The 27,954-nt window shown below is 38.1% G+C and overlaps 5 protein-coding genes across 5 annotated transcripts in view; 2 read left to right on the top strand and 3 right to left on the bottom strand.

Annotated features, from left to right (window-relative positions):
• Positions 1-27,954, bottom strand: part of LOC101898170 (M-phase inducer phosphatase) — a 519,762-nt gene that overhangs the window by 124,854 nt on the left and 366,954 nt on the right. The gene's annotated exons all lie outside the window — the stretch shown is intronic.
• Positions 928-1,695, top strand: LOC101897434 (seminase-like). The gene has a single exon (XM_005175015.2). The coding sequence runs from the start codon at positions 928-930 to the stop codon at positions 1,693-1,695; it is 768 nt and encodes a 255-aa protein (XP_005175072.2).
• On the bottom strand, positions 14,223-15,056 carry LOC109611701 (seminase-like). Its single transcript, XM_020034845.2, has one exon. It carries the CDS (start codon positions 15,021-15,023, stop codon positions 14,268-14,270), a length of 756 nt encoding a protein of 251 aa, XP_019890404.1. The 5' UTR covers positions 15,024-15,056; the 3' UTR covers positions 14,223-14,267.
• Positions 17,634-18,512, top strand: LOC131801323 (trypsin 5G1-like). Its single transcript, XM_059119868.1, has one exon. The coding sequence runs from the start codon at positions 17,698-17,700 to the stop codon at positions 18,466-18,468; it is 771 nt and encodes a 256-aa protein (XP_058975851.1). The 5' UTR covers positions 17,634-17,697; the 3' UTR covers positions 18,469-18,512.
• On the bottom strand, positions 26,436-27,283 carry LOC101897257 (seminase-like). The gene has a single exon (XM_005175014.4). It carries the CDS (start codon positions 27,240-27,242, stop codon positions 26,481-26,483), a length of 762 nt encoding a protein of 253 aa, XP_005175071.1. The 5' UTR covers positions 27,243-27,283; the 3' UTR covers positions 26,436-26,480.

The following is a 27,954-nucleotide window of genomic DNA, read 5'->3' as shown; positions in this document are numbered from 1 at the left end:
CACAAAACGCGAAATTTACATTCGATTCCCATCAGTCTTGGCACGTCTCACTATTTCTATCAACACAAGATCTGTTATAAGTTTGGTAGAGATCAAACCATTCCTTCCGGTACCTCCCCCACATAGGGTTCAAGATATGGAAAAACAAAACGCTAAAAGAAAGCGAAATAAGAATCCAACTCTCTTCAAATTTCAAATAACGCAAGATTTGTTGTAAAGATGATACATATCTGCTAACCCCTTCTGGTACCTCACTACAAAGGGTCATAATTTTCAATACTTATATCTGTCACAACTAGCCAAACAAGTCGGCGATTCGTTACAACTTGCTATATAAATTTATGATTTCGAATAAAATCGGATATACATGTTCGAATTCGAGGGTGAAGAGTTTAAATAATCATAACTCAAGGCTGGGGGTATACATCTGTCGGCAAAATCGACTGATGCTTTTTAACTTTGACCAAATTTTTTTTGATATACAGTGATAATTGAGATGTCTTTTGGATGAAGAGTATTATTGTCTGTGACGTCACAATTCAAAAATGCTGCCTTCTGGTAGATTTTTGCCCAAAACCCTAAAATGTGTATTTAATGTAAATGAAAGATAGAAACTCAAATAGAAAATCTTGTTTCAGAGAAGACACGTGTTTGGGAAGTCTAGAAAAATAAACATTCGTACGAAAATTATGTCACACGTTTTGATGTAGCCCAAATACGCGCACTTACATCGCAGCCTCAATTCAAGGTGGCTAATTTCGTCATCATTTTGTAAAATGTTTTTCAATAGTTCACAAAAAAAATATTCTTGTAATTATTTAAACAGTTGGATTCGTGACATAACAACTAAAAACTTCCGAACTCAAATAAAAGTCAAGCTTAGGCATGATTAACGTTTATTTGACAACTAGAAGTTCGATGTCAGAGATGGCTGGATGGAAACAAATCTTGGTCTATTTTGTGTTGGCCTTGTTATTTAACAAAGTGCGATGTCAAGGTCGTGTTGTGGGAGGTTTGTCAATGAATATCGCCAACACACCATATCTGGTGCAGCTGAGGACCCTAAGAGATGGTCATCTGTTTTGTGGCGGAACATTGGTGACATATTCCCATGTAGTTTCGGCGGCTCATTGCGTTCGTGAAGAAATTCTGGAGAATACCGTTGCTGTGGCTGGCGCCACAAGTATCTATGGAGAAGGTGTGCAGCGTTTAATATCCTCGTATCTAATACACCCCAGTTATAGAAATGTGACGGGATCGGAAGCCGATATTGTTATCTATAAACTTGTTGCCCCAATGTTGGGTAGATTTATACAACCAATTGCACTGTGTTCACGGCAATTGAAACCCAGAGATCGTGTTCTAATTTCTGGTTGGGGCAAACTCAATGAACAGTCGGAACCCAGTATTGTCGCGCACAGCGTTCGTGTACCGGTGGTGAATCGCAATTTTTGCCGGCGAAATTATTTGGCCCTTTATGGAGAGGATCGAATTAAGAATACCATGTTTTGTGCGGCCGAATTGGGTGTGGGCGATGCCTGCCAAGGTGATTCCGGTGGACCGGCTGTCTTTAGGAATGAACTGTGCGGTATTGTTTCGTGGGGTAGAGGTTGTGCTCGACCACAATTTCCCGGTGTCTATACGAGTGTTTGGCATTTTCAGGATTTTATTGTAAAGGCGGTTAGAAATATGTGATTAAAATGAGATTGAAAATTTTGTTAAATTAAAAGTTTTTAATGGATTTTTAAGAGGATAGACATTTTTCAGCCACGGAAGACATGACAAAGATCTCCTAGCCACAGATGATCGGCAAGAGGTCTTCTAGGCATAAAATACATGTAAAAGGTATTTAAGGCATGGAAAATCAGTAAAAGGGGTCCAAGCCATAGCAGTGCTGTAAAAGGTCTTATAGCCGTAGAAAACCCTGTAAGGGGGCCTATAGGCTTAGAGGACCTCTCAAGGGTCTTCTAGGCTTAGACGTTCTCCCAAGGGTCTTCTAGTCATAGAAGACCTGCAAAAGGACTTATATGCATGGAAGACCTGTAAAGTGTCTTCTAGTCATCGAAGGCCTGTAAAGGGTCCTCTGGTCATAGAAGAAATGTAAAAGGTCTTCTATGGTATAGAAGATCTGTAAAGGGTCTTATGGTCAGTGGACCCTTTACAGGCATGGAAAACCAGTTAAACGGGTCCTAGCCCTAGCAGAGCTGTAAAAGGTTTTATAGCCATAGAAAACCTGTAAATGGTCCTCTAAGCTTAGAGAACTTCTCAAGCGTATTCTAGGCTTAAAATATCTCCCGAGTGCCTTCTAGGCGTAGAGGACCTGTAAAGGGTCCTTTAGCCTTAATAAACCTGTAAAGGGTCTTCTAGTCATCGGAAGCCTGTAAAGGGCCCTCTGGCCATATAAGACATGTAAAAGGTTTTCTATGGTATAAAAGATATGTAAATGGTCTTATATGGCTAAAAGACGTGTAAAAGGCCTTCAACCCATAACAGACCTGTAAAGGATCTTTTGGCCCTAGCAGATCTGCATAAGGTATTTTAGTCATAGGAGACCTGTAAAAGGTCTTTTAGCCATAGAAGACCTGTAAAGTGTCTTCTAGCAATGAAAGACTTGTAAAGGGTCCTCTAGCCATAGAAGTCCTGTAAATGGTCTTCTAGCCTTAGGAGACCTGTAAATGGTCCTCTAGCCTTAGAAGAACTGTAAAAAGTCTTCTAAACATAGAGAACCAGTAAACTTTTTTTTTTTTAACATAGACGACCTGTAGAAGGTCTTCCATAACATAAAAGACCTATAAAATGTCTGTCAGCTATAGAAGACCTGTAAAAGGTCTTAAAGCCGCAGAAGACCTGTAAAAGGTCTTCCAGCCACAGAAGATCTGTTAAGGGTCTTCCGGCACAGAGGACCAAAGAAGACCGGCAAAAGATCTTCTGCCCATATAAGACCGGTTTTCTAGGCATAGACGATCTGCAAAAGGTTTTCTGGCCAAAGAAGACTTGTAAGGGGTCCTTTAACTTGTAAGGACAACTTACAGGCCTTAAAATACCTGTAAATGGTATTCTAGACATTGAAGACCTGTTGCGTATTTTAACTATAGTCGATCTGTAAAGCTATAGAAGACCTGCAAAAGGTCTTCTAACCATAAAAGTACTGTAAAGGGTCTTTTAACCATAGAAGACCGGCGAAAGGTCTTCTAGACATGAAATACCTGTTACGGGTGTTTTAGCCATAGAAGACCTGAAAAGGTTCGTTTAGCCATAGAAGACCTGAAAAGGTTCATTTAGCCATAGAAGACCTGTAAAGGCTCTTCTAGCCATAGAAGACCTATAAAAAGTTCTTCAAGCCACAGAGAACCTGTAAAGGGTCTGTAGGATGAGAGGACCTGAACAAGGGCTTTTAGCCATAGAAGTCTATAAAAACTCTTCTAACCATAGAAGGCCTACGAAAGGACTTCTGGGCATAGAGGACTTGTAAAAGGTCTTTACTGGTTTTCTGTAATAGGTATTTTAGCCTCAGAGGCCTATAAAGGGTCCTCCAGCCTTATAAAAATATTCATTTTAAAATATTCATCAATGAAATGATTAATTCTAAAAATCATATGTTTCTACCTCTGCTTTCGTCATGCAACCCTACGAAACATGCCGGTTCTAAAAATTCCCACGCCAATATGAGTGCTGTCCAAAATCCAAATAGCACAACTGCAACAACATCGAATACTGTTGCGGGGGAATGTATCGGAAACGGGCAAAGCATAAATATTAAGACCAATGTCTGAACGGGACGCCAAAGTCCACTGAGCTGAGAGACATTGTTGCTGTGTACGTGTTGCGACGATCTACAACAAATCGACCAGGCAAAACGCATAGAAGGATGGCGGATGTATGGATGGATCAACAAGCAACAGATCTTCTTGCAAATATTTAATATTCTGCGTAAATGATAAATAAAAATTTCACACTAACACGCGAAGTTGTTGTGTGCAGATCACTTGGTTGTTAGTCGATTCTTGTAGATTGTTTGTATGTATATGTATGTTCCTGAAGTTCCCCTGGCAAATGCTTGTGCTTGAGCGTAAACCCCCACCATTCCAACACCATATCGAGAAGACGACGGACATTCTGTTTTTTCATAAATGCTCCGAAAAAGAATTTGTTCAATATTTGCTCGATGCTGTGCTCTTCTCCATCTTCTTTGTGGGTTTCATTGTCGGCTGGCGGCACTCAAAGCCGAAATAAGCCAACAAAACCAAACATTGCCCGGCTGATGCTGCTGCTTAACTTTGTGGTTATTGCCTTTCATTGACGGCTTTATGGGCTTAACAGCGGAGAGGCAAACAACACCATGTTCGAGTTGTGTTTATTTGGATGAATAAATAAAATATGAATTCCATAACAATAACCACAACAAAAACAACAGAGGCAAAGAAATGTAACAAAAATTATGTTTATTGTTTATTTTTAAGATCTCGATCTGGTGGCTGGTTCCAATTAAAAATTTATATTTAAACTAAATATAATTTAATGATAATAACTTTCAGCATCTGGATGTAGGGGAGATACTAACTCGATATTTCACGTTCTGAATCTTTATTTTTTTGAGTTTTAAGCATTTGTTTACATGTTCTCACCAAATAATGTTTATAGGTCTCTCAAGAGATTTTTTCTGCAATTAAACATAAACACAAACGATACATGGTAAATTTCTGCTCCAAAAATATGGAATTGAAGTCTATACCACAGTTTTAAATTCGAATTTCCAAACCCCGCCTTATCTATGTACAAAATTCAAGATTCCCCTCTAAACGGGGCTGAGAAAAATAACCACATTTTTTTCTGATTTAAGACAATTTGTGTATACATGTACCGCCACTTTAATGCCATTCAGTATTTTTTTTATTAAATTTCCAAATTGACCTCCATATATCAACCCTACCCCACAAAAGGTGAACTAAATATATTTTTTTTGATTTCCAACTCTATTTCTACCATAAATATAAAATTTAGAGCTTTTTAGTACTTTTCGTACTTTTTTAGTACAAATTACCAAAACTCCTCTCAAGCCTAATCCCAAATTTTAGATTTCAATCACTTTCTGACTTATACCAAATTTTGTACTATATAGTACTATTTCGTATAAGTGTACTTAGTATTCCCAAAACCACCTTCACATATCAACTCTATTTCCCAGACTTGATTCTCATACCGAATTTCAAGTATTTAGCTATATAAGGCTCGCAAAAGGTCTCCTAGCCATAGAAGACCTACAAAAAGTATTGTTCACCTAGAAGTCTTGCAAAAGGTCTTCTAGCCATAGAAAACCTGTAACCGGCCTTCTATCTATTGAACACCTGTAAAAAGGTCTTCTAGCCAAAGAGTATTCTAGACATAGAAGACCAGTAAAGGGTCTCCTAGCCATAGAATACCTGGAAAGGGTCTTCTGACCATAGAAAACCTGTAAAAGGGTCACATAATTGGATTCCTGCGTCTTGAAGACATAGAAGACCAGTAAAGGGTCTTCCAGCCATAGAAGACCTAAAAAAGTCTTCTAGTCATGGCAGACTTGTAAAAGGTCTTATAGCCATAAAAGGCCTGTGGAAGGTCTTTTAGCCATAAAAGACCTGTTAAAGGTGAAGACCTGCAAACGGTCTTCTAGTTATAGAAGACCTGTAAAGGGTCGTTTAGTCATAGAAGGCCTGTAAAAGGTCTTCTAGACATAGAAAGGTCTTCTAGCCATAGAAGACCTGTAAAAAGTCTTCTAGCCATTGAAGACCTGCAAAACTTCTTCTAGTCATAGAGGGCCTGTAAATGGTCGTTTACCCATATAAGACATATAAAGGGTCATTTAGCCATAGAAGACCTGCAAAGGGTCTTCTGGGCATAGAAAACTTGTAAAAGGGTTTCATTGTCATAGAGATTACCCGTAAAGAGTCTTGGACATAGAAGATATAGATATCTTGCAGTAATAATTTAAAAAAAAATCCAAACTTCAGAACTTATATGGGTTCAAATCCAATCCAATTTAATACAATTTAATATATATTATTACGAATTTCTGAAAATTCCGAAATAATCCAATCCTACACTCCAACAGTACTCTTAATTCCAAATTTTAGGGTTATGAATCCAAATTGTACCAAATTTAGTACACATAAGTACGAATCTTTATCAGTTCACCACAACTCCAATTTGTACCAAGTTTGGTACCATTTAGTACACATAAGTAAAAATTTAGTACCAATTAGTACGCTTAACTTCAAATTTTCGTAACTACCTATTTTACACAGTCAAATATAAATTTTGCTTTTAAATTTCAGAATTCCAGCTCTATCGCTTCACCACAGTGCCAAACTGCATAATACAATCGCATATATTTCTTATTTCCGAATTTCACCATATTACCAAATTAAGTACCATTTAGTACACTTAAGTACAAAATTTCCAACATGTCCTACATACTCCAATCCAACAGTTATAATATTTCCAAATTTCAGAGTTTTAATGTTATCGGTTCCCCGAAAATTTTTAATTGTTCCAAATTAAGTACCATTTAGTGCCAAAGTGTGCGAGTTTCCAAAATGTCTTACATACTCCAATCCTCCAAATTTCAGAATTCCAACTGTATTTGTTCCCCCAAACAATTTAAATTGTACCAAATTACGTACCATTTAGTACACAATTACCCACATACCACTGTTCTATAATGCACTAATAATTTTATTTTCAAATTTCAGTATTACAGCTCTATCGATTCACCCAAACTCGAAATTGTACCAAATTTAGTAGCATTTAGTACTATTTTCGTGCACATAAGTACAAATTTCGTAAACTGCCTCCATATCCGAATCCAGTAATGTTAATTGCAAATTTCAGGATTCCAGTTCCATCCGTTCCTCGAAATTCGAATTGTACTAAATTTAGTACCGTTTAATACTTTTCGAATGAGTACACATGAGTACACACTTCCAAAACTACTACGCTTACATCGACCCTACTCCTCAATCTAGATTCCCATTCCTAATTTCAAGTTTTTACCTTTAACCATACACATGATATGAAATTTTACAAAAAGTAGTACATTTTAGTACTTTTCGTGCTGTTATAGTGCGAGTTTCCAAAAATCCTTTAGTTTATCCATCATATTCGACATCAGTGATCCTCATTTTAAATTTAAGAATTCTAATTCTAGTAGTTCGCCAAATACAAAGGATACGCCATTTAGTTCCTTGCAGTACTTTTCGTACCATTCTACAATGAATTTCCAAAAAACCCAGCCATATCTGATACCATCGGAACAAGAGTGACCGTTACCCAAAATTTCTCATTTCTAATTTTAAGAATTCTAACTCTAATAGTTCGCCAAATACAAAAGGGTTACCTATTTAGTTCCTTGTGGTACTTTTCGTACCATTCTAATATAAATTTCCAAAGTGCAGCCTTATCTGACACCTTCGGACCAAAAGTGACTGTCACCCAAAATTTAGTCAACTACTTTACTCCTTTATTATACCCTGAGTCATATTCATACAGAGGGTATATATCATTTGATACGGCCAAAACGAGCCTCATAGAAATAAAGATTTTAGACCCTAAGTCCCTGTGCGCTAAATGGGTTTCAGGACAATTGGAGTCGATCACAAGGTGTCTGTCCATCCGTCTGTCTGTCTGGCTGTGACGCACAATAACTCTCGAAGGGAGTATCCGATTTTTCGCAAACATAATACGTTGTAGTATTTTTGTCAAACTTAGATCGTGTTCGGAGATGGGTAATTTTGGTCCACTCCTTCAGGTAACTCCCCTCTAAAAAAAGTTTGGAAATTCCACAGAAAAAAAATCTCGGTATAAAACAAGAATTAATCATGAAATTGCAAGTGCTAGGTCGGGTGCGAAAATGGATAATATCGGCCATATGTACCTCTCATACACACAGGGTCAAAATTCGCCATAAAAATAATTCTTAGAGGCCATGCATTTTTCTGTAAAAATTCTGGTTTCCATAGAAGCACATTTAATCCCAGAAGGCTCCTAAACAATAAAACCCCAACAATTATCGATCGCTCAAAATTATTGACATACTTTTGGAAATTTTATTTTGCAGATAAAGGGTAAACACAGGTGTTTTCCCATAACACGTAGCAATGTTACGTCTTCTACCGAAGCTAATATTAAAAACAACAAAATTTTCCAGTTCGTTTCAAAACATCAGCAAATAATGTCTACAAAAATAACTAGACTGTTCTTTGTTTCTTTGGCATTTATCTTCTTTGGTGACGTCCAAGCTGGAAATGACGATATAATTTCGAAATTGGCCAAAATCATTAGACCCGTAATTAAGCATGATAATCCCGTTTACATACCCTATTACAAGGCCCCCTATACCATGCAATTGAGAATTGCCTCTGGAGATGTTATATGCGATGGTACTTTAATACGGCCCCAATATGTCTTAACGGCAGCTCATTGTATGGATCAATATGATGGGTCGGAGATAACTGTTGTGGGTGGAGCCACCAAGAAATCCGATGTGGGTATAAAACGTAAAATATCCAAAGTTTTCAAACATCCTTTGTATAATGCCATAAATTGGCATAATGATGTGGCTGTGCTGAAATTGGAATCCGCCATGGTGGGAGATCGCACCCAACCCTATGCCGAATTGTGTGATGCTCCCTTGGAGTCGAATGATTTCATTTCCATTAGTGGATGGTTGAGACCAAATTTAATTCGGCCACTGATGAGAGAGGAATTGCGTAGCAATAGATTTCCAATTCTCTCACAAATGGATTGCATTCGTGACGCTCCGAATGGTGAAATGGAAGTTACCAGCAGCATGTTTTGTGGCTATATTCTGAATCATGATGCCTGTTTACATAATTCTGGAGGACCAGCCATATCGTATGGACAAGTTTGTGGTATTGTCTTGGGCGGCAAGGCATGCGGTGACTCAAAATTCCCTGGAGCTTATACCAGCGTCTATGAAGTTCGTGATTTTATTTTGAATGTTATAGGAGAATAGTTTTTTGAATTTAGTGAAAATAAACTATTAAAAATTCAGAATCCAAATTCTTTATTTGTCATCTTCTGCCAAAATGTGTTTTAAAATCAGCAAATCGTTTGTAATTTCAGGGATTGTTTAAGTTTAAATTTCAGAAATTCCAAAGTATTTCTTAAATTTCTGCATTGAAATTCCTATTTACCTACATATTGAGCTTCAGATACCAGGGATGGGAATTTCAAACTGGTTAGGTAAAAAGCTGCCCAAAATAAGTGACTTAATAGTACTTTATTGGACCAACGTAAGACTACTCGATTCGAATTCTGTTCTGTCTGTATTCTCCATTGTGTTGGATCAGTGCTGCGATACCAGAGACGGAAATTTTTTGCCTTTGCAAAGTCGGAGACGGACATTTTTTAATTTGCCAAATCGGAAGTTCCAAAGAAAATATATATTTGTAATTTTTTTGACCAATTCGTCTACATTTTTAAGTCCTAGAGAAGAGATTTTATTTCTCAACTCTCTATTGATTCACCAAAGGTCTTCGACACCTGAGATGAGAATTTAAATCTCGCAAAGCACAAATGAATGAATGAAGAAATCATTCTTTGGTACTATTTTGGTCCATATTGGTCGTTCGCTTTTAGAAGACCCAGAAGAATTTATCTGCTTACAGAAATGCCTTCTATGTACAAAATACTAGAGCATCTTGTAGATATAGAGAACATATATAAGAACCGGTAAAAGGTCCTTTAACCTGTAAAAGGACCTGTAACTATAGGAAGTCTACCAAAGGTCTATCACATATAGAATACCTTTTAAAGGTCCTACATCTTTAAAAGCTCCGTTGAAAGTTCCCTATATATAGACGAACGTCTTCTATCTACTTTCATATGAACAAGCCTTGAAGAAGCCTATCTATAAGCCAAAACACTTCAATATCTTCCTTGTCAAATTTTTATAGAAGAAGATGCAGGGTGAGATAAAAAACTGCAACAAAGTCAAACGCCATAATTTTTAAATTTACAAAAAAAAAATATTGAATGAAAGCCAAAAATGTCGGAAATAGCATCAAATTTTAGAATAAATTTAGATTTGTTCGAATTGGTCACCTTTGGCACGAATTATGCCCTTCAAACGGCCAATGGAACCGTCACACGCTGCCCGAATGTTGCTCTGCGGTATTTTGGTCCATTCCCGGCGAAGCGCTTGCTTGAGGTGATCGACACTTCGGTATTTCTTAGTGCCAACCTTGCTTTCCAACATACTCCAGACACAATAGTCACACGCTACCCGAATGTTGCTCTGCGGCATTTTGGCCCATTCCCGGCGAAGCGCTTGTTTGAAGTGATCGACGCTTTGGTATTTTTTAGTGCCAACCTTGCTTTCCAACATACTCTAGACACAAAAGTCAAACGGATTGCTATCCGGAGATTTTGGTGGCCATTGTGCGCAGGAAATGGAAATGGCGCGTGCGCGGAATGTCCAAGGTCTGCAGCCAAAATGTTTGCGTGCCCAAGGCTTTAATACACCCTCCAGAATATTTCGCGATAATATTCGGCATTTATTCTGACGCCACGGTCGATTGATACGAGCGAAGAGCGACTATCGGCAGTTATGGCGGCCCCACCATCACCATGGCCGGCGCTTGAGTTCTGGTGGCCAACCGAAGGTGCACATTTTCAGCTGACCTCTTTGGCAATTAAACACGATCATTTTGTTTGTTTACAAACTGCTGGACAACGTATGTTTCCTCATCGGAGAAAACCGAATGCGACAGTTCACCACTTTCGGCCAAGCGAAGCAACTATTTAGCTATTTTGAGTCTATTTTCTTTCTGTTGCGGTGTAAGTTCTTGCCCTTTTTGCAGTTTCAATGGCTTTACCTCACCCCGAGCTAATTTTTCAATATTTGCCGAATGGAATATTGCGATATGTTCAGCTCACGAGCCATTTTTCGGCCACTGCGACGCGGGTTTCGGTCAAGTCGCTTCTTTACTTTTCGAACCATTTCTGCTGATGTTGCTGTTTTCTTCCGTCCACTTCCGTGACAACACAAAAGATTTATTCTCATTCATATGCTGGAATGCTCTAACGATAGCCACTTGTAGTTCTCCAGCCAAATATAAAGAAATCACACTATCACGCTTGAATTCCATCACGAATAAATTTTTTTCTGGAAAATTCTCACGAAAATGCTTTTGTTCGCTTGTAAACAATATAATAAGCTGTCAGTAGAATATTTTTAACAGCTGTCGGACGAGTGGCTTAGTAATGACAGCAGTCTGAAGTTGGTTGCAGTTTTTCTCATCTCACCCTGTATATGTAAGACTAGCAAATGCCCGCTATTTCGCCAGCGAAAAGTCCACGCTAAAATTTTAAATTCGTTTCAACAGTTCGTCTAAGGCCTTTTTAGTACTCAAAATGTACAATTTGCCCAATTTGACAGCATTTTTTAATCAAAACTTCACACATTGTTGTAAATTTTCCGACTTTAAAGGTTTTATATATTATTCACTTTTTTTCCTTTTTCGGAAGAAATAGTCGGAAAATGTTTACCTTTTACTCCATCCCAAGCCCCAATCCCAAATATACCAACACCTAATGTTAAATTATGACATTTTCCACTTTTTTTATGTATTACTAAAATCACTCCTTTTCTCACCAACATACACCAACAGCGACGTCCATATCAAATTTCAGGGTTCCAGCTTTATCCCTTTACCCAGTACCAAATTTAGTACAAATTGGTACTTTTCGTTTTCTAGTACCATTTAGTATTTTTCGCATAATCATGGTATACATTTCCAAACTACCTCCATATCTCAATCCTAGGCACCAACAGAGACCTCGATATCAAATGTCGGGATTGTAGCTCCACCCCTTTACCTAACGGCAAATTTAGTACCATTTAGTAATTTTCGTACAAATATAGGACGCATTTTTAAATCATCGCCAAATCCCAAACACAAATACCACCAGTAATTTAAATATCAAGTTTCGAGGGTGTACGTCGTTTCCATCCACCAAAATTTAGTACCAATTAGTACTTTTCGTACAATTATAGACGCAATTGTGGTTCTACCCCTTTACCCAACGCTAAATTTAGTACTTTCCGTAAAAATATAGGACAAATTTCCAAACCACCTCCTTCTCTCAATCCCAGATACCTCAACATCAAATTTGGGAATTGGATGCCTTCACCCAATACCAAATTTAGTACCATTTAGTACTTTTCGTACAAATATAGGACGCATTTCCAAATCAACACCAAACCTCAATCACAGATACCATCAATAATTTAAACACCAAATCTTATCTCCATACCTTCACCCAATACCATATATAGTACCGTTCAGTACTTTTCGTACAATTATCACCATATATCAATTACAGATACAAACCGGGGCCTCAAAATAAAATTTCGGGAGTGTAGCTCGATCCCTTCACCCAATGTAAAATTAAATTAAATTGTACCTTTCGTACAATTATAGTCGCATTTCCGAAACCATCTCCATATATCTAGGCTACACGTGACTAGCAACGCTTTTATCAAAAATCAGATTTCAAGCAATATATATATATAACCAAATCATACCAAATATAGTACTACTTAGTACTTTTGCTGTACCTGCAGTACACATTCCTCAAACCACCTCTTTATCACAAACCTACCTCCAATAGGCTACCCAATAGAAAATTTCAAATTTCCAGTTTCATCCGTTCACCCTAAACAAAACTGTTCCAAATTTAGTACCATTTCGCATACTTAGTAGATATTTTCAAAACAACCTTCGTATACCAGAACTTACTTTCCATCCTTGATTCGCATACCAAATTTCAAGTTTTTAGCTTTGTAAGTTCACTTTATGCCAAATAGTACCAATTTAGAGGTTTAGTATCATTTTAGAACTTCTTCAAACCTAAAAGTTCGAAATTCCAAATACCCTTTGGTACATTTATCCTGCTTTCCATCAGTAAATCTCTTTCCATATTTTAGAATTCTGGCGCGGTCCCTTTGTAAAATATTATATTTTTAGCATAAGTTTAGTACTTTTCGTACCATTGCCACACACGCAGCCTTATCACACACCTACGTACCTAGACTGACATTCGTGAAAAATTTCCAGATTCCAGATTCATTCATTCATTCTCTAGTCTGGGCATTGATTCTCGATTAGTCAATTATTTCACTAGATTTTTGTATTATAGACAGAATATCCTCTATACACCGAAAAAAATATCTTTAGCAAAGACAAAAGAAAATATCATCAATCTATTTTATTGTCACAGAAGCCCCTCTGTATATGGACAGCCCATAGAAGGGGCCCTATCTGAAGTAGACCTATAAAATATTCTCTCCTATATAATATATGGAAGCTAATCTATCAACAGATTCCATTTAAAAATGTAATCTACTACAGAGCGTCTACGGAACGTCCTCTTTAGAAACAAAATAAAAGCCCCCTCATAAACCTATACTAAGTCCGCTATTTTTAAAAATTTAATATGTTTTTTTCCGAAAGATAGCCATCAACAAAATGAAGCGTCCTCTATAGGTAGATGTCCCATACGTCATGTGCCTTAAGAAGAAGACAGATTCTTATAGGGCTTTTGTTGATTAATATTATTGTCGGCGGCGATAAAGTCCGCCAAACAATTTTTTTTTGAAAATCAACTGATTTGTACCCTCAGCCTTATGACTACAGAGGACATTTGGAGTCTATCTAGAGGCGTCCGTCCGTCTCTCTGTCTGGCTGTACATCGTAATATTTTTTTAAAACTTGGATCGAGCTCGGATATGGGCAATATCGGTCCACCCCTTCTGGTACCTCCCTAACAATAGGTAGTAAATTTCAATGAAAACAACATACCGTATAAAACAAGAAAATATCATCCAATTATGTTCAAACTTTGCAAGTCCCAATATTGTTAAAATTCGAGTTCGAATATCTTAAAATTTCGTTCATCTACCCTTGTAACTTCCCCACAACGGGTCAAAATTTTGAATAACTATATAAACAATAATAATTTTCCTTTCAAACTCGGCACATGCTAATATTTCTATCAATCCAAGATCTTGTCTGAAGACGCAGTATATCAGTCTAACCATTCTCTCCACAAAGGGTCACAAAAGTAATCGTTCTATCAGAAAGTGGTATAAATTTTACGACTGGCCCCTAATGTCTTAATTATAGCCTAAAAATATCTTTTAGATCAAAACAACAACAACAAACATTTTTTCATGCTTTTATTCTCATTAACGTAATGTTGGTCATCTACCCTTTCAGACTCTCATTAAGAAAATCAAGGATATTCATGACATTTGTAAAAACGGCAGGTTTAATTTCATCCTCATCATCATGGTTCAGTGAAACAATGCCACATAGTTCGCCAGCAAAAATCCCTGGGCCACCTCCATCAATTTCGGACACATCATGATTACCATCAAAGGCACACAGGATATCATTACTCTTTCCACCCTTGCTTGGGCACAACTCCTTGGCCAAAACTGGAATACGAATGGTACTGAGGACATTTTTTTCTGGTTCCGGATCATCTTCGTAGATTTCATCCCATCCCGATATTTGCAACAAATCTCCCGATTGCAAAGGTTCCGAGCAGAGATAAGTGTTGCGTATGTTGCGACCCTTTGGAAGAGGCGAATTTAATTTCAAAACCGCCACATTATTGCCCAAGGGATTTGTGGCATCGAATTCGGGATGCAGAGTTAACCTGGCAATGCTGCGTGAAACACCTTCCTCGGAGAGGGAACTGGCTCCAGCCACCACCTTGATGTGGTGATAATCACGATCCAAGAAACAATGAGCCGCACTTACCACAAAGTTCATGGCGACCAGGGTGCCACTGCAAAACGTCTCACCCTGCTCATTTCGAAGTTGCACCAAATAAGGAGCTTTGTCGATCGCTATAATGTCGCCATTGATAATGCGAGATGTGCCAATTTTCGTTGCCCTTCTCGCCAGAGCTGAGGTTAGGAAAAATGTACAAATTAGAAATATTTTAATGCTCATCCTCTTGGTGGTGTTTGAAAGACTGCAATGTGGAACGGTAACTTCGGCGAAGATTATTTTGATTAAGATTTGAGAATCAGTTGTTTAAATATTTGAAATGCATTTCGTTTGTCTAAATAAAATATATTGTTTTTATGGTGGAGAACATCATAGCCGAATATTTTGTTTCATATTTAAATATAAAATTGGTACAGTCGGGCAGGGTCGACCACTTTATACCCTATAACACTATAAGTTGCGGTAAATAGTAAGTTGTGTAAAAAGTAATGGGTTCTTTTCTTCTGTAGAGCCTTCCAAAATTGACATCGCAAAGTAACCTATAGAGAGGCAGCAAGTTCCCCTATTCCATGTTTTCATATCCTACAACACTATGTGTTGGGGGTATTATAAGTTTGATTGGGTCAAAAATTATGTAACACCTCGAAATAGGAAACTATCTCGCCGAGCTGAGTCGATCTAGCAATGTATGTCCGTCCGTCTGTTCATGTTAATTTGTAAGCACTCTACAGGTCTCCATCATGGCCTGATTCTCACGAAACTGAAAATGTAGGTGGGTTTAGGGTCAAAATAGAAACCTATTGTTTTTTGAGATGATTGCACAATATTTAGGGGTTGAAATAATCCAATACAGAAAAATGTCTGATTTTGCAGTTGCTCTACAGGTCGCAATTATAGACCAATCGACCTGGAATCTAGCATGGGGCTAGAGTATAGTCAGAAGAATGGATACCTATCAGCATGACATGAAGTGTAACTATAAGGAAAATATCGCCTGTAAAAAAAACAAAGGTAAAATTTGTGCGGGACAGCACCTCATTATTTTAAATAATGGACTAAAATGTGATTGGACCCTAGGAGGTTTTCCAATATATTATAGTGTTGTAGGACATAAGACGCACGAATATAGCCTTTGCAGGGTGAGATAAAAACAGCAACAAAGTCAAACGCCATAATTTTGAATTTTACTGAATGAAAGCAAAAAAAGTCGGAAATAGCATCAATTTTTAGAATAAGTTTTGATTTGTTCGGATTGGTCACCTTTGGCACGAGTTATGGCCTTCAAACAGCCAATGAAACCGTCACACGCTGCCCGAATGTTGCTCTGCCGTATTTTGGCCCATTCCAGGCGAAGCGCTTGCTTGAGGTGATCGATACTTGCTTTCCATAATACTGCAGACACAATAGTCCAATGGATTGGTATCCGGAGATTATGGTGGCCAATGTGCGCTGGAAATGATGCGAGGAACCTCATTTTGTAACCATTCGAGTGCGATGGTGCTGAGTCCTGTTGGAATGTCCAAGGTCTGCGGCCAGAAGGTTTGCGTGCTCAAGGCTTTAATACACCCTCCAGAATATTTGGGTGACCAATCCCGTGCTGTATGGAGCAAAAACTGGTAGAAGTTTCGACCACGCAATCTGACCGGAGACTATTCTGGTGCCGTGGGTGTCAGGAGCCCCTAGATCTGTTGATCTAGCCTGACTATGGAGAGGCCCCTGTTTAGGGTGCAGGACGGTGGTTGTTGTTTATACTCAAATCGCGGGTAGAGCTTCGGCTCGATGTGTTGTTGCATTCTCAACCGGGTGCTGCGTCCCATAGAGCAGCAGAGGTGTAAGATAGTCCTAAACCCCTTACCAATAGGGAAGGGAAGCCCATATAGCTGCGGAATAGACCTAGAACTCTGTGGAGGGCTACCACTCTCGCAGAGAACTCTGGGTAATTCCAAAGGGACGCTAGCCGAAGCATCGAATCACGACCCCTGTACAATGGTGCATCATGGTGGAAGTCGTCAAGGTGATAATCATGTAAAACACCCCGGCATCACCCTCCAGAATATTTTCGCGATAATATTCGGCATTTATTCTGATGCCACAGTCGATTAATACGAGCGGAGAGCGACCATCGGCCGTTTTGGCGGCCCACACCATCATCATAGTCGGAGCTTGAGTTCTGGTGGCCAAGCGAAAGTGCACATTTTTAGCTGACATCTTTTGCATTTTTTTCATCTCACCAAACATAGGGACTCCAATACTTCAAAAATTTTGGAAAATGGGTACACCGTTTTAGAGCGCTTTGAGATGTTGACTTCCAAAACGCCAATAAATCTGTCTTCCTTTTCTAGTTCTAGTTTTGCTAGCCTTACATAGCCTTACCATACCCAAATCGAAGTAGAATAATCCGAAAAATATTGACAAGGGGGGGGGGGGGGGGGGGGGGTGGTACTTAGCCTTTTTTCTTAGGATATTTAGAGATATAGGCTTTCGGAACGCCTTCTATAGTTCCATTTTCATAATCGCTTCGTCTGATATCTGATTCAGGATTTAAACATTTTTTTTTGAATTTGTCGGGGAATAAACAGATATTTTCGCCGATATTTTAAATTTGCGCAACTGACCTCATTTTTACACAAATATATTGTAGGGTATCTACAGATCCACTCAATTCTCAATATACCCTTAAATATTTATTTTAAACAACATAAAAGTACGCCAAAAAATACAAAACAATGAATATTTTTTTCTTTTAAAAATATAAACAATTTTTTTTTGGATTCTTGGTGTTTTGACGGGAAGTCACAGGTGTTTTGAAGTCAGAATATCATACAACTCGCATCGAAAAACAACAACCCCCCAATCGCTAAATAACGAATCTTCATTTCTGTATTTGTGCTTGAAAATGCGTTTACTTGGAGTATCGCTTTCTGTGGCTGTTCTCTTAGTCCTCTGCTCAGCCACTCACGCTGTGTGGAGACCGCCAAAAGTTCGCCTGGTAAATGGTTATACCATTCCCATTGAACAGGCTCCCTATATTGTACAGCTAAGGAATACCACAAACACTCACTTCTGTAGCGGCACATTGGTAACGCCAAAACATGTGGTGACCGCCGCCCACTGCTTTGAAGAAAATAGTACCAAAGGTGTTACAATTGTGGCTGGAGCCAATACTCCCAAGGAGTTCGGAATTCAAAAAGATGTTGTAAAGGTAACCATACATCCCAAATATGATGCCACAACCTACGACATGGATGTGGCTGTTTTGGAATTAAATGAACCAATAACTGAAGAGAATCGGGTTCGTACAATCCCATTGTGCAGTGATCCAATAAGGCCTGGAGATGTAATTGATGTCCCTGGTTGGGATACCCCCACCAAAGATTATAAATTTAACTCCAATAGCTTACATACTGTTCGTCTGAATGTTATATCTGAAGCAGCTTGCACCTATAGATTGGCCCATGACCCCTATGGTTTGGATAAATCAATGTTTTGCGCCTTGACCTCGGAGAAGGAGGTTTGCAGTGGTGATGATGGTGGTCCAGCCGTCAGAGATGGTGAATTGTGTGGCATTATTTCATGGGGTCATGGTTGTGCTGAAGATTATGCCGCCGGGGTGTTTATCAATATCAATTTGGTGCGTGATTTCATTGAGGCAAATTTGAAAATGTAAAATTCAAAATTAAAATGTATTTAAAGTGAAATGCAATATCAGAATTTTGTGTGAGTTTTAAGGAGATGGGGTGTAGGAGGAGCAGTGGGTCAAAAAACAAAAAAATGATTAAAACGTAATACGTAGGATGAATTTTTTTCCGAAAAAGAGGGCCGATATTATCTATCTCCGACCGATATAAGATATTGCCATGTTCCAAATGTGGACAAAGTAGGATTCGCCCTTTCAGAGTTATCGAGAGCAGAGAAAGAGAGAGAGAGAGAGGGATAGAGAGAGAGAAAACACCTCTAAAGCGACTCCAAATTTCCTGAATCTAATTTCGACAACACGTATTTCGAGTAGACATATTTTGACCGTATCAAATATTATATTAGCCCCTGTAGCCATTTGGCTAAGGGTATTTTGATCTGCAGAGGAGCTGTAAAATACTGTATGTGGAAGACCTCTTCTATCTATGGGGACCTCTCAAATGTCTAGAGAACCTCAAAATCTCCAACTTAAAAAAGACAAGCAAAAAAATGTCAGTCGGTTTTGCCGACCGATGTATACCTTGGGAGAGGTACCAGAGGAAGTGGTCCGATCACTACAATCTTTATCATGTTTTGATCGAAATATTGAGATGTGCCTCTTCTGAATAAAATCGAATGTTAATTTCGTGTTTTATGATCTTCATTGACATTCAAAATATTGGCTCTCTTTGGGGAGGTACCAGAAGGAGTGAACCGATATATCCCGTTCTGACGACAGATATTGTGTTAGTAGAAATAATGGGATGTCTGAATTTCAAGATAATTGAATGCCTTTTTCGGATTTCATAATCGTTTTGGTTATTCAAACTTTAACACTTCGCGGGCAAGGTACCTGAAGGAATGCTCCGATCTTTAGCATCGTCATAACAGATCTTGTGCTGATAGAAATTTTGGGACGTGCCAAGTCTGAATAGAATTGGATATTAATTTCGCGTTTTATGAGCTTCATGGATACTCAAAATTTTAACCCTTTGTGTGGGGAAGTACCAGAAGTAATGGACCGATATATCCCATATTCACAGCAGATCTTGTATTAGTAGAACTAACGGTATGTGTGAAATACGAAGAGAACCAGATGCGCATTTCGAATTTTATAATCGTTTTGGATATTCAAAACTTCGACCCTTTTGTGGGAGAGGTACCAGAAGAATGGTCCGATCTCTACAATCTTTATAACAGATCTTTTGCTGATAGGAATATTGAGATGTACGAAGTCTGAAGGGAATAAGATTTTAGTTTCGCGTTTTATGAGCTTCATGGATATTAAAAATGTTCACCCCTTGCGGGGGAGGTACTAGAAGGAGTGAACCGATACCTTCCATCTTCACACCAGATCTTGGGTTAATAAAAATATTGGGATGTGTGTAATTTGAAAACAATCGGACTCTTACATCACATTATATAAGAGTTGTAATTATTCACAATTTTCACCCTTTGTGAGGGAGGTACTTGATGGAGTGGACCGATATTGTCCATTTTCGCAACTGACCTAGCACTGACGCAAATATTAGGATATGCAAAGTCGGAGCAAAATCGGACTATTCTTTCTCCTTCAATGCAGTAATACTATTTTCTTTGAAAATTTTGACCTTTTGTGGGGGAGGCACCAGAAGGAGTGGACCAATATTGCCAATCTCCCAACTTGTTCTAAGTTTGATAATAATTTTATATTTGAGAGTTACCGTACGCACCAGCAAGCCAGGCAGACAGACGAACGGTCATCGCTAGATCGACTCCAAATGTTCTGAAACGGATTTGGCCCAAAGAGACCTAGAGTCTAAAACCGTTATTTCGATGAGTCGCGTTTTGGCCTTATCAAATGGTATATATAACCTCTCTAGGCATATGGCTGAGGGTATAAAAAACATAAATCTAAAGAAGATCCTAAAAAGGTATTCTTTTTATTGAAGATCTTATTAAAGTCATATATCCAGAGAAGAATTCAAAGAATATTCTGTAGAGGACCTCGGGGACTTTACATGTTGTGAATTAAAAAAAAAATACCTTCCATCTTCGACGTTCTCCCAAAAGTCACTTATATAGCGAATAACCAAAAAATTAAAGATGAACTAAAAGGACATCCAAAAGGCCTTCCATTCATAGAAAGGCTCAAAAACCCCTTTCAGCAGAAGAACTCAAGAAGGTCTTCTATCTGAAGGCGATTTGAAAGAGCTTAAAACCAAAAAAAAAAAAAACTTCTTGTTTTGAAGTTCTCAAAAAAATTCTGTTATCTGAAAGGGGTTGAAAATGGGGTCTTCTATATGTGGAGGATTTAAGGAACTATCTGTATTTCCAGTAGGAAGTCGTAGAAAAAAATGTTCTTAAAAATCGGCATAAGGATTTTGTGTAAAGACGTTATGAGGTCCTTTTAGATATGCTTCGTAGAAAATTCAAGATTTTTCAGGTCCTTGAATGGACCCATGCTTTTTCCGCATTTGACCCGTTTTGGTGGAGAAGCCACAACCAATTGCCGCAAAGTTTACAAAAAAAAAAAAAAAAAAAAAAAACACCTAGAAGCTGCCAGTATAGTTATATACCGAAATGCGAATCTATACAATCAATTTTCAATACCAAGTGAAATTTGATTTTTTTCCCACCTACTTCACTCCGTTAGGAGTCTAGACCTCGAAAGGTTTCGTAGACCTTGAAAAGGTCTTCTATTTGTAGAATACACTTTGGGACCCAAAAATTTCCTTTTCTGTTCTTAGACTATTTCAAAACGTTTTTCTGTTACTAAAGTCCTCAAATAGTCCTTCAACAGGGGGCTCCAGAAAGAATTCTATTGAAAGAATGCGTTAAATATATTTTCTATCCCTAAAAAGCCTCGAGAGGGACGCCTAGCAGGTATTCAATAAAGATCTGTACATGTTAGAAGAAGAAGGTCTTCTATACATAAGAGACCTCCAGAGCTGTAGATGATGTCGTTGCTGTAGCAGGACCATATACGGTAGACCTTTTGACTTTATATCAGTGGGAAACTATATTTATGGATTGTCATTACAATTTATTTATCTCCAGGAGATTCAGTATTTAAAGAATTCTCTTTTAAGATCTTCTACCCCCAGAAAACCTTCTGGGGATACATTTACATAAGATCTGCAGCCATAAAATGCGTTATATTCAAGGAATAAAACAACTTTTTTTGCTTTTTATTAAATCATTTATTCGCTAAGAAACGACAGAGTTACATACAACCCTCCTGCCCCTTCTTACTGCTTCAACAAACTATCCATGGCATTGTTGATGAATTCGCGCAAATTGTAGACATCAGCGTAGACACCAGGAGCACCCGAAGCACAACCAGCACCAAATGATACAATACCACAAAGTTCACCGAACAAAATAGCTGGGCCGCCAGAATCACCTTGGCAAGAGTCCTTGCTGCCACCGTTGGCACAGAACATGTAGCTGGTGATGGGGATGCCATAGTAGCGTTGACACGTTTGACGGTTAATAGTGGGAACACGAATTGTAAGCAAATCATGAGAACCAACACCCTTGAACGAGGTGTGACCCCAGCCGGAAACTTGAATCAAATCACCTTGCTCTGGTGGAGCGGAGCACAATGGTACGGTCTTGATGAATTTTCCCACCATAGGACTTTCCAGCTTCAGGATGGCAACATCGGTGTTCAGGGTTTGTTTGTTGTAGGTACCCGATTTGATCATGGACACAACACGGCGTTGGACACCTTCATCGGTTCTGGTATTGGCACCGCCAACAATCTTCAAATGAGCCATCAATTCAGGGGTAAGATCATCGAAACAATGGGCGGCAGTGACCACAATTTCAGGATGAACCAAGGTACCACCACAGAAGGGTTGACTGCCAATTCTCAGCTGGACGATGTAGGGAGCCTGGCTCACATGGATGACATCGCCATCGACAATGCGGGTATTGTCGAGGTCGGCATTGCCACCAGTGAATAGGGCGGCCATAAGGCCCAGAGCCAAACAAATCGGAGAGTACATTGTATTCGATGCTTGAGGAAAGTCTTTGAATGTGGTCTACAGAAATTGCATAGGCTTTTATATGCTATTTTCAAATTGGTTGGTACTCGCAATTCTTTTGTATTGGATTTAGATTCAAAGTCTGTTTTAAAAAAACATTTAGTCTATGCATTTGCCATCAAAATATATACTGAGCAAATAGTGCCAAAATAATTGCGATTCAATTGTTTTAAGACGCTATACATTTCAGAAGTTTAGATTATGTTTTTATTGTTGCTATCTATGATGGTCTTGGGAAATACCAAAAATTGTTGGCTAACAGAATAATGAATTCACGTAACAAACATTTGTTAAATTATGAGGTTATTAAAAAAAAAAAGAAATGTTTTGCGACATATTTGCATAGTCTGCAATGTCTAAATAATTTTTAAAATAAATCGCGTGCATCACATATGTGAAATCGGACAAGAATATATATGGGAGCTATATCCAAATCTGAACCGATTTCAATATAACTAAGCAAACAAATTTTGTGGACAAATTCCATCACACATTCTAAATTTCATTGAAATGTGGCGTACATAGCGTGTTTAATGCATCAAATACATGAAATCGGGCGAAGTTATATATGAGAGCTATATCCAAATCTGAAACGATTTCCATATAATTTGGCAAATATGTTTTCTAATCAAATCCCATCACTTATTCCAAATTTGGCGACTGTATCTGTAATCGATCAATAGATATGTCCATATAAAAACTAAATTTTTGGGACTTACCTCCGATTCTGATGCTATATCTCCAGTTCCAAGTGGAATTTCAAAAAATGTGAAATGGTGAAACCATATTGTCGACAAAGATATCACAAAGCTGGATATTAGTAGTTAATTAGGAGGGAAATTGTATCGGAAACATTTAAAATGACGAGTGCCAGGTAATGGTATTATATGAGGACTATAACTAACTTAACGTTACGAATTCAAAATTACAACTCATTTCATTGATTCAGAAATTTCTATCGATATCGGCATTAAGTTCCGCCTTGTTGAACTTTTAATACCCTCCACCATTGGGCAAAGAAAAAAAAAATTTATAAAATATCGGTGGGTGTCGTAATATGTGCGCTATAGGAAAACATGGACCATAATATCCAATGTTCTACCACCGGAGCTAGAACCTACAGATCTACAAATACCAATTTTTGGACAAATCCGTGGAAATGTGGCAAAAATTATTAAAATACTGAATAGCCGGAGGTACCATTATGTGGACCTATACATACTATATTCCCCAACAGGATCTTGAATCCATTATGACCCACAAATGCCAATTTTTGGATAAATCCGTGGAAATGTGGCGAAAATATCAAAATACCGAGAGGGGCCGTTATATTTGGGGGCTATACAAAAAAAGTGGACCCATACATACAATATTTCGCCACCGGAGCTAGAACCAATTATGACCTACAAATACCTACTATTAGGCCTATACCTATTTAGAGACCTACCTATTTTTAGACCTACCTATAACTATTTTTAGAAAAATGTAGCGAAAATCATCAAATTACCGAATGTCGGGAGGTACCGTTATAAAGGGGGCCTATATCAAAACGTGGACCTATACGTTCCGACATCATCAAAATACCGAATTTCAGGAGGTACCGTTATATGGCGGCTACACTAAAACATGGACCGATATATCTCATTTTCAATACCAACCATCCTAGACCCAATACAAATTGTTCTGCCAAAATATGAGGCTCTATGTCAAATAATGTGATCATGAATATATATAATTTATGGGACATCCCAATATTTCTCGGTCCACTTCATCTGAGACCTCCTCTATCGAAAATAGCTAGAATTCTGACATTTGGAATGAGTGTAGCTGATAGATGTACCAAACTTTTTTTTTTTTGTTTTGAAATTCGAAGAAAGTCCTAAAATCGGGCGGGGCCGATTTTATGATACCCTACACCACTTTGCTAATTTAGTTGAGCTCCACATAACAATTAAAAGTTTTTATGGGAGAATTCAATCATACACCCTATGATTATAATTATAATTTAAAATTCAAAGGACTAAATATGCCGAAGCACTTGTATCTTTTAAATTCGGATTGTATTGCCCATTTGGTGCAAAATTAATTTGAAATCATATACAGATATATATAGGAGCTATATCTAAATCTGAACCGATCTCGATAAAATTTGGCAAAGATATTTCTGAGCTGTATTTGATATATTTCCCTGAATATCGTTGTTACGGAGTGCATATTACGGCTGTGGATAACAAATTTAACAAATCAGATGAACAATATATATGGGAGCTATAGCTATATCTGAACCGATCTTCACGAAATATGGCGTACTACCTTCTAGACTCAATTCGGTCGTAAGTGCCAAATTTCATCCCATTTAGACGTTTGGTGCACAATAAGAGTAAATCGGACCAAGTTATATATGGGAGCTATATCCAAATCTGAACCGATCTCGATAAAATTTAGCAAAGGTATTTCTGTGCTGCATTTGGTATATTTCCCCATATATTGTTGTTACAGAGTGCATATTACGGCTGCGGAGGACAGAAATAACAAATCGGATGAACAATATATATGGGAGCTATAGCTATATCTGAACTGATTTCGATCAAATTTGGCATACTTATGTTCAAGCCTAATTTGGATGTATGTGCAAAATTCCATACTATTCGGGCTGATATTACACGTTTGGTGCATAATAGAAGGCAAATCGGAAGAAGATATATATGGGAGCTATATCTAAATTTTTACCGATTATCTCCAATTTCAATAGGGTTCGTCCTTGGGCCAAACAAATGTTGTTTGGAAAATTTCATCTCAATCGGATAATAAATGCGACCTGCATTTCGTTCACAAGAATACATGGACAGAAGGACGGACGGACGGACGAACAGACAGACTGACATGCATAAATCAACTCAGATAGTGATTCTATGCGCAGATCATCAAAAGAAACTATGGGTCTATCTCGTTTCCTTTTGCCTGTTACAAACTAATGCACAAAGACTTAATACCCTGACCACCTTGTGGTGTAGGATATAATAGGGTATAGGAATATTGAAATGTTGATATTGTGATCACTGTTAGTTAGAGTAACCCGATATATTCCATCTTCACACCAGATCTGGTGTTAACCAAAATATCGAGATGTGGGACATTGGAAGAGAATAGAACTCTTATTCCACATTTCATAAGAGATAAAATTATTTAAAAAGTTGGCCCTTTGTGTGGGGTGGGACCGGAAGGAGTGATCCTACATATTCCATCTTCACGCTAGATTTTGTTTTAGTACTAATATTAGGATGTGTAAAATTTTAAGGGAATTGGAGGCTCATTTCGCTTTTTGCGAGCTTCATGGTTATTCAACATTTTGACCCGTTGTGGGGGAGGTACTGGAAGAAGTATACCGAAACATCTTATCATCACACCAAAGCTTATAGGTGGAAGTTCTAAAAACCCCTCCTTATCTCACCCCCTACAAACAAACATTGGTCGAAATGCAATATTTCAAGATTCTAGCTTCACCTGGGCGATGGCATCAATCAGACAATGTCTCAATCACTCAAATATTTTTAAACCACATGCGTTTGAAATAAATGCTTTAAAATGGCTATAACTCATGAATCAGCAATAACATACAAAAATTGTGAGTCTTTTTGGAATTATTATTTAATTTGAAAAGCTATTCCGGAACAATTCCACAAAAAAAAAAAAAAAAAAAAAAAAACCTGAAAAAAAAACTGAAAAAAAAAAACTGAAAAAAAAAAACTGAAAAAAACAACTTTCATTTTTTTCATTTCGGACTTTTTTGAAGACTTATCTCAAAACTGTCTTTCGTATAATCCTTCCCAATACAATTACCATTACCAATACAATTTTTTGAATTCTTATCGTTAATTAAAATAATAAAAACAACGTTTCATATATTTCGATTTTCAATTTATTTATTCGTAATTAGACAAAATATGCATTTCAACACTTCCCTACTTCCGCTTTACTGCTTCAACAAACTATCCATGGCATTGTTGATGAATTCGCGCAAATTATAGACATCAGCGTAGACACCAGGAGCACCGGAGGCACAACCAGCACCAAATGACACAATACCACAAAGTTCACCGAACAAAATAGCTGGGCCGCCAGAATCACCTTGGCAAGAGTCCTTGCTGCCACCGTTGGCACAGAACATGTAACTGGTGATAGGGATGCCATAGTAGCGTTGACACGTTTCACGGGTAACGGTAGGGATACGAATGGTAAGCAAATCATGAGAACCAACACCCTTGTGGGTGGTGTGACCCCAGCCGGATACTTGAATTAAATCACCTTGCTCTGGTGGAGCGGAGCACAATGGTACGGTCCTGATGAATTTTCCCACCATGGGACTTTCCAGCTTCAGGATGGCAACATCGCTGTTCAGGGTTTGTTTGTTGTAGGTACCCGATTTGATCATGGATACAACACGGCGTTGGACACCTTCATCAGTTCTGGTATTGGCACCGCCAACAATCTTCAAATGAGCCATCAATTCAGGGGTAAGGGAATCGAAACAATGGGCAGCAGTGACCACAATTTCGGGATGAACCAAGGTACCACCACAGAATGGTTGACTGCCAATTCTCAGCTGCACGATGTAGGGAGCCTGGCTCACATGGATGACATTGCCATCGACAATACGGGTATTGTCGAGTTCAGCATTGCCACCAGTGAATAGGGCGGCCATAAGGCCCAGAGCCAAACAAATCGGTGAGTACATTGTATTCGATGCTTAAGGAAAGTCTTTGAATGTGGTCTACAGAAATTGCATTGGCTTTTGTATGCTATTTTCTAATTGGTAGGAAATCGCAATTCTTTTGTATTGGATTTAGATTCAAAGTCTGTTTTGAAAAATATTTAATCTATGCATTTGCCATCAAAATATATACTGAGCAAATAGCGTCAAAATAATAGCGATTCAATTGTTTTGAGACGCCATACATTTCATAATTTCAATTTATGTGTCTTGTGGCTATAATGGGCTTGGAAAATACCAAAAAATGTTGGCCAACGGAACAATGAATTCACGCAACAAATATTAGTTAAAAGATGATGTTGTTGAAAAAAATTGAAATATGCAGATGTTTTGCGGTATATTTGCATAGTCTGCAATGTCTAAACAAATTTCAAATAAAGCGCGTCAATTGGTAGCTACCCAAAGTCTCCCCATCAAATGTAATTTTATTCCTTCAAATATCGGAAAATTTTCCAGATTCCATATACTTGTTTACTTTCACCATATTGGAATTTAAGACAAACTTCTTGGTCTTGGTTATAACATGATAAAGGCTACAAAATTGTTTGGCCAAATGCCGGCTACTTAAAAAAGGTTACATAAGTGTTAGTGGAGAAAATCTCAATTTCATGATTTGCAACACTAATATCTTTCGAACCATAAGAGATGTCAGCACACATGTGCCGGTTGTTATATT

Source organism: Musca domestica, unplaced genomic scaffold (genome assembly GCF_030504385.1).
Source record: "Musca domestica strain aabys unplaced genomic scaffold, Musca_domestica.polishedcontigs.V.1.1 153, whole genome shotgun sequence".
NCBI classification, from domain to species: domain Eukaryota; kingdom Metazoa; phylum Arthropoda; class Insecta; order Diptera; family Muscidae; genus Musca; species Musca domestica.
The sequence above is the reverse complement of the archived record's forward strand: the minus strand, read 5'-3'. Positions and strand labels throughout refer to the sequence as shown.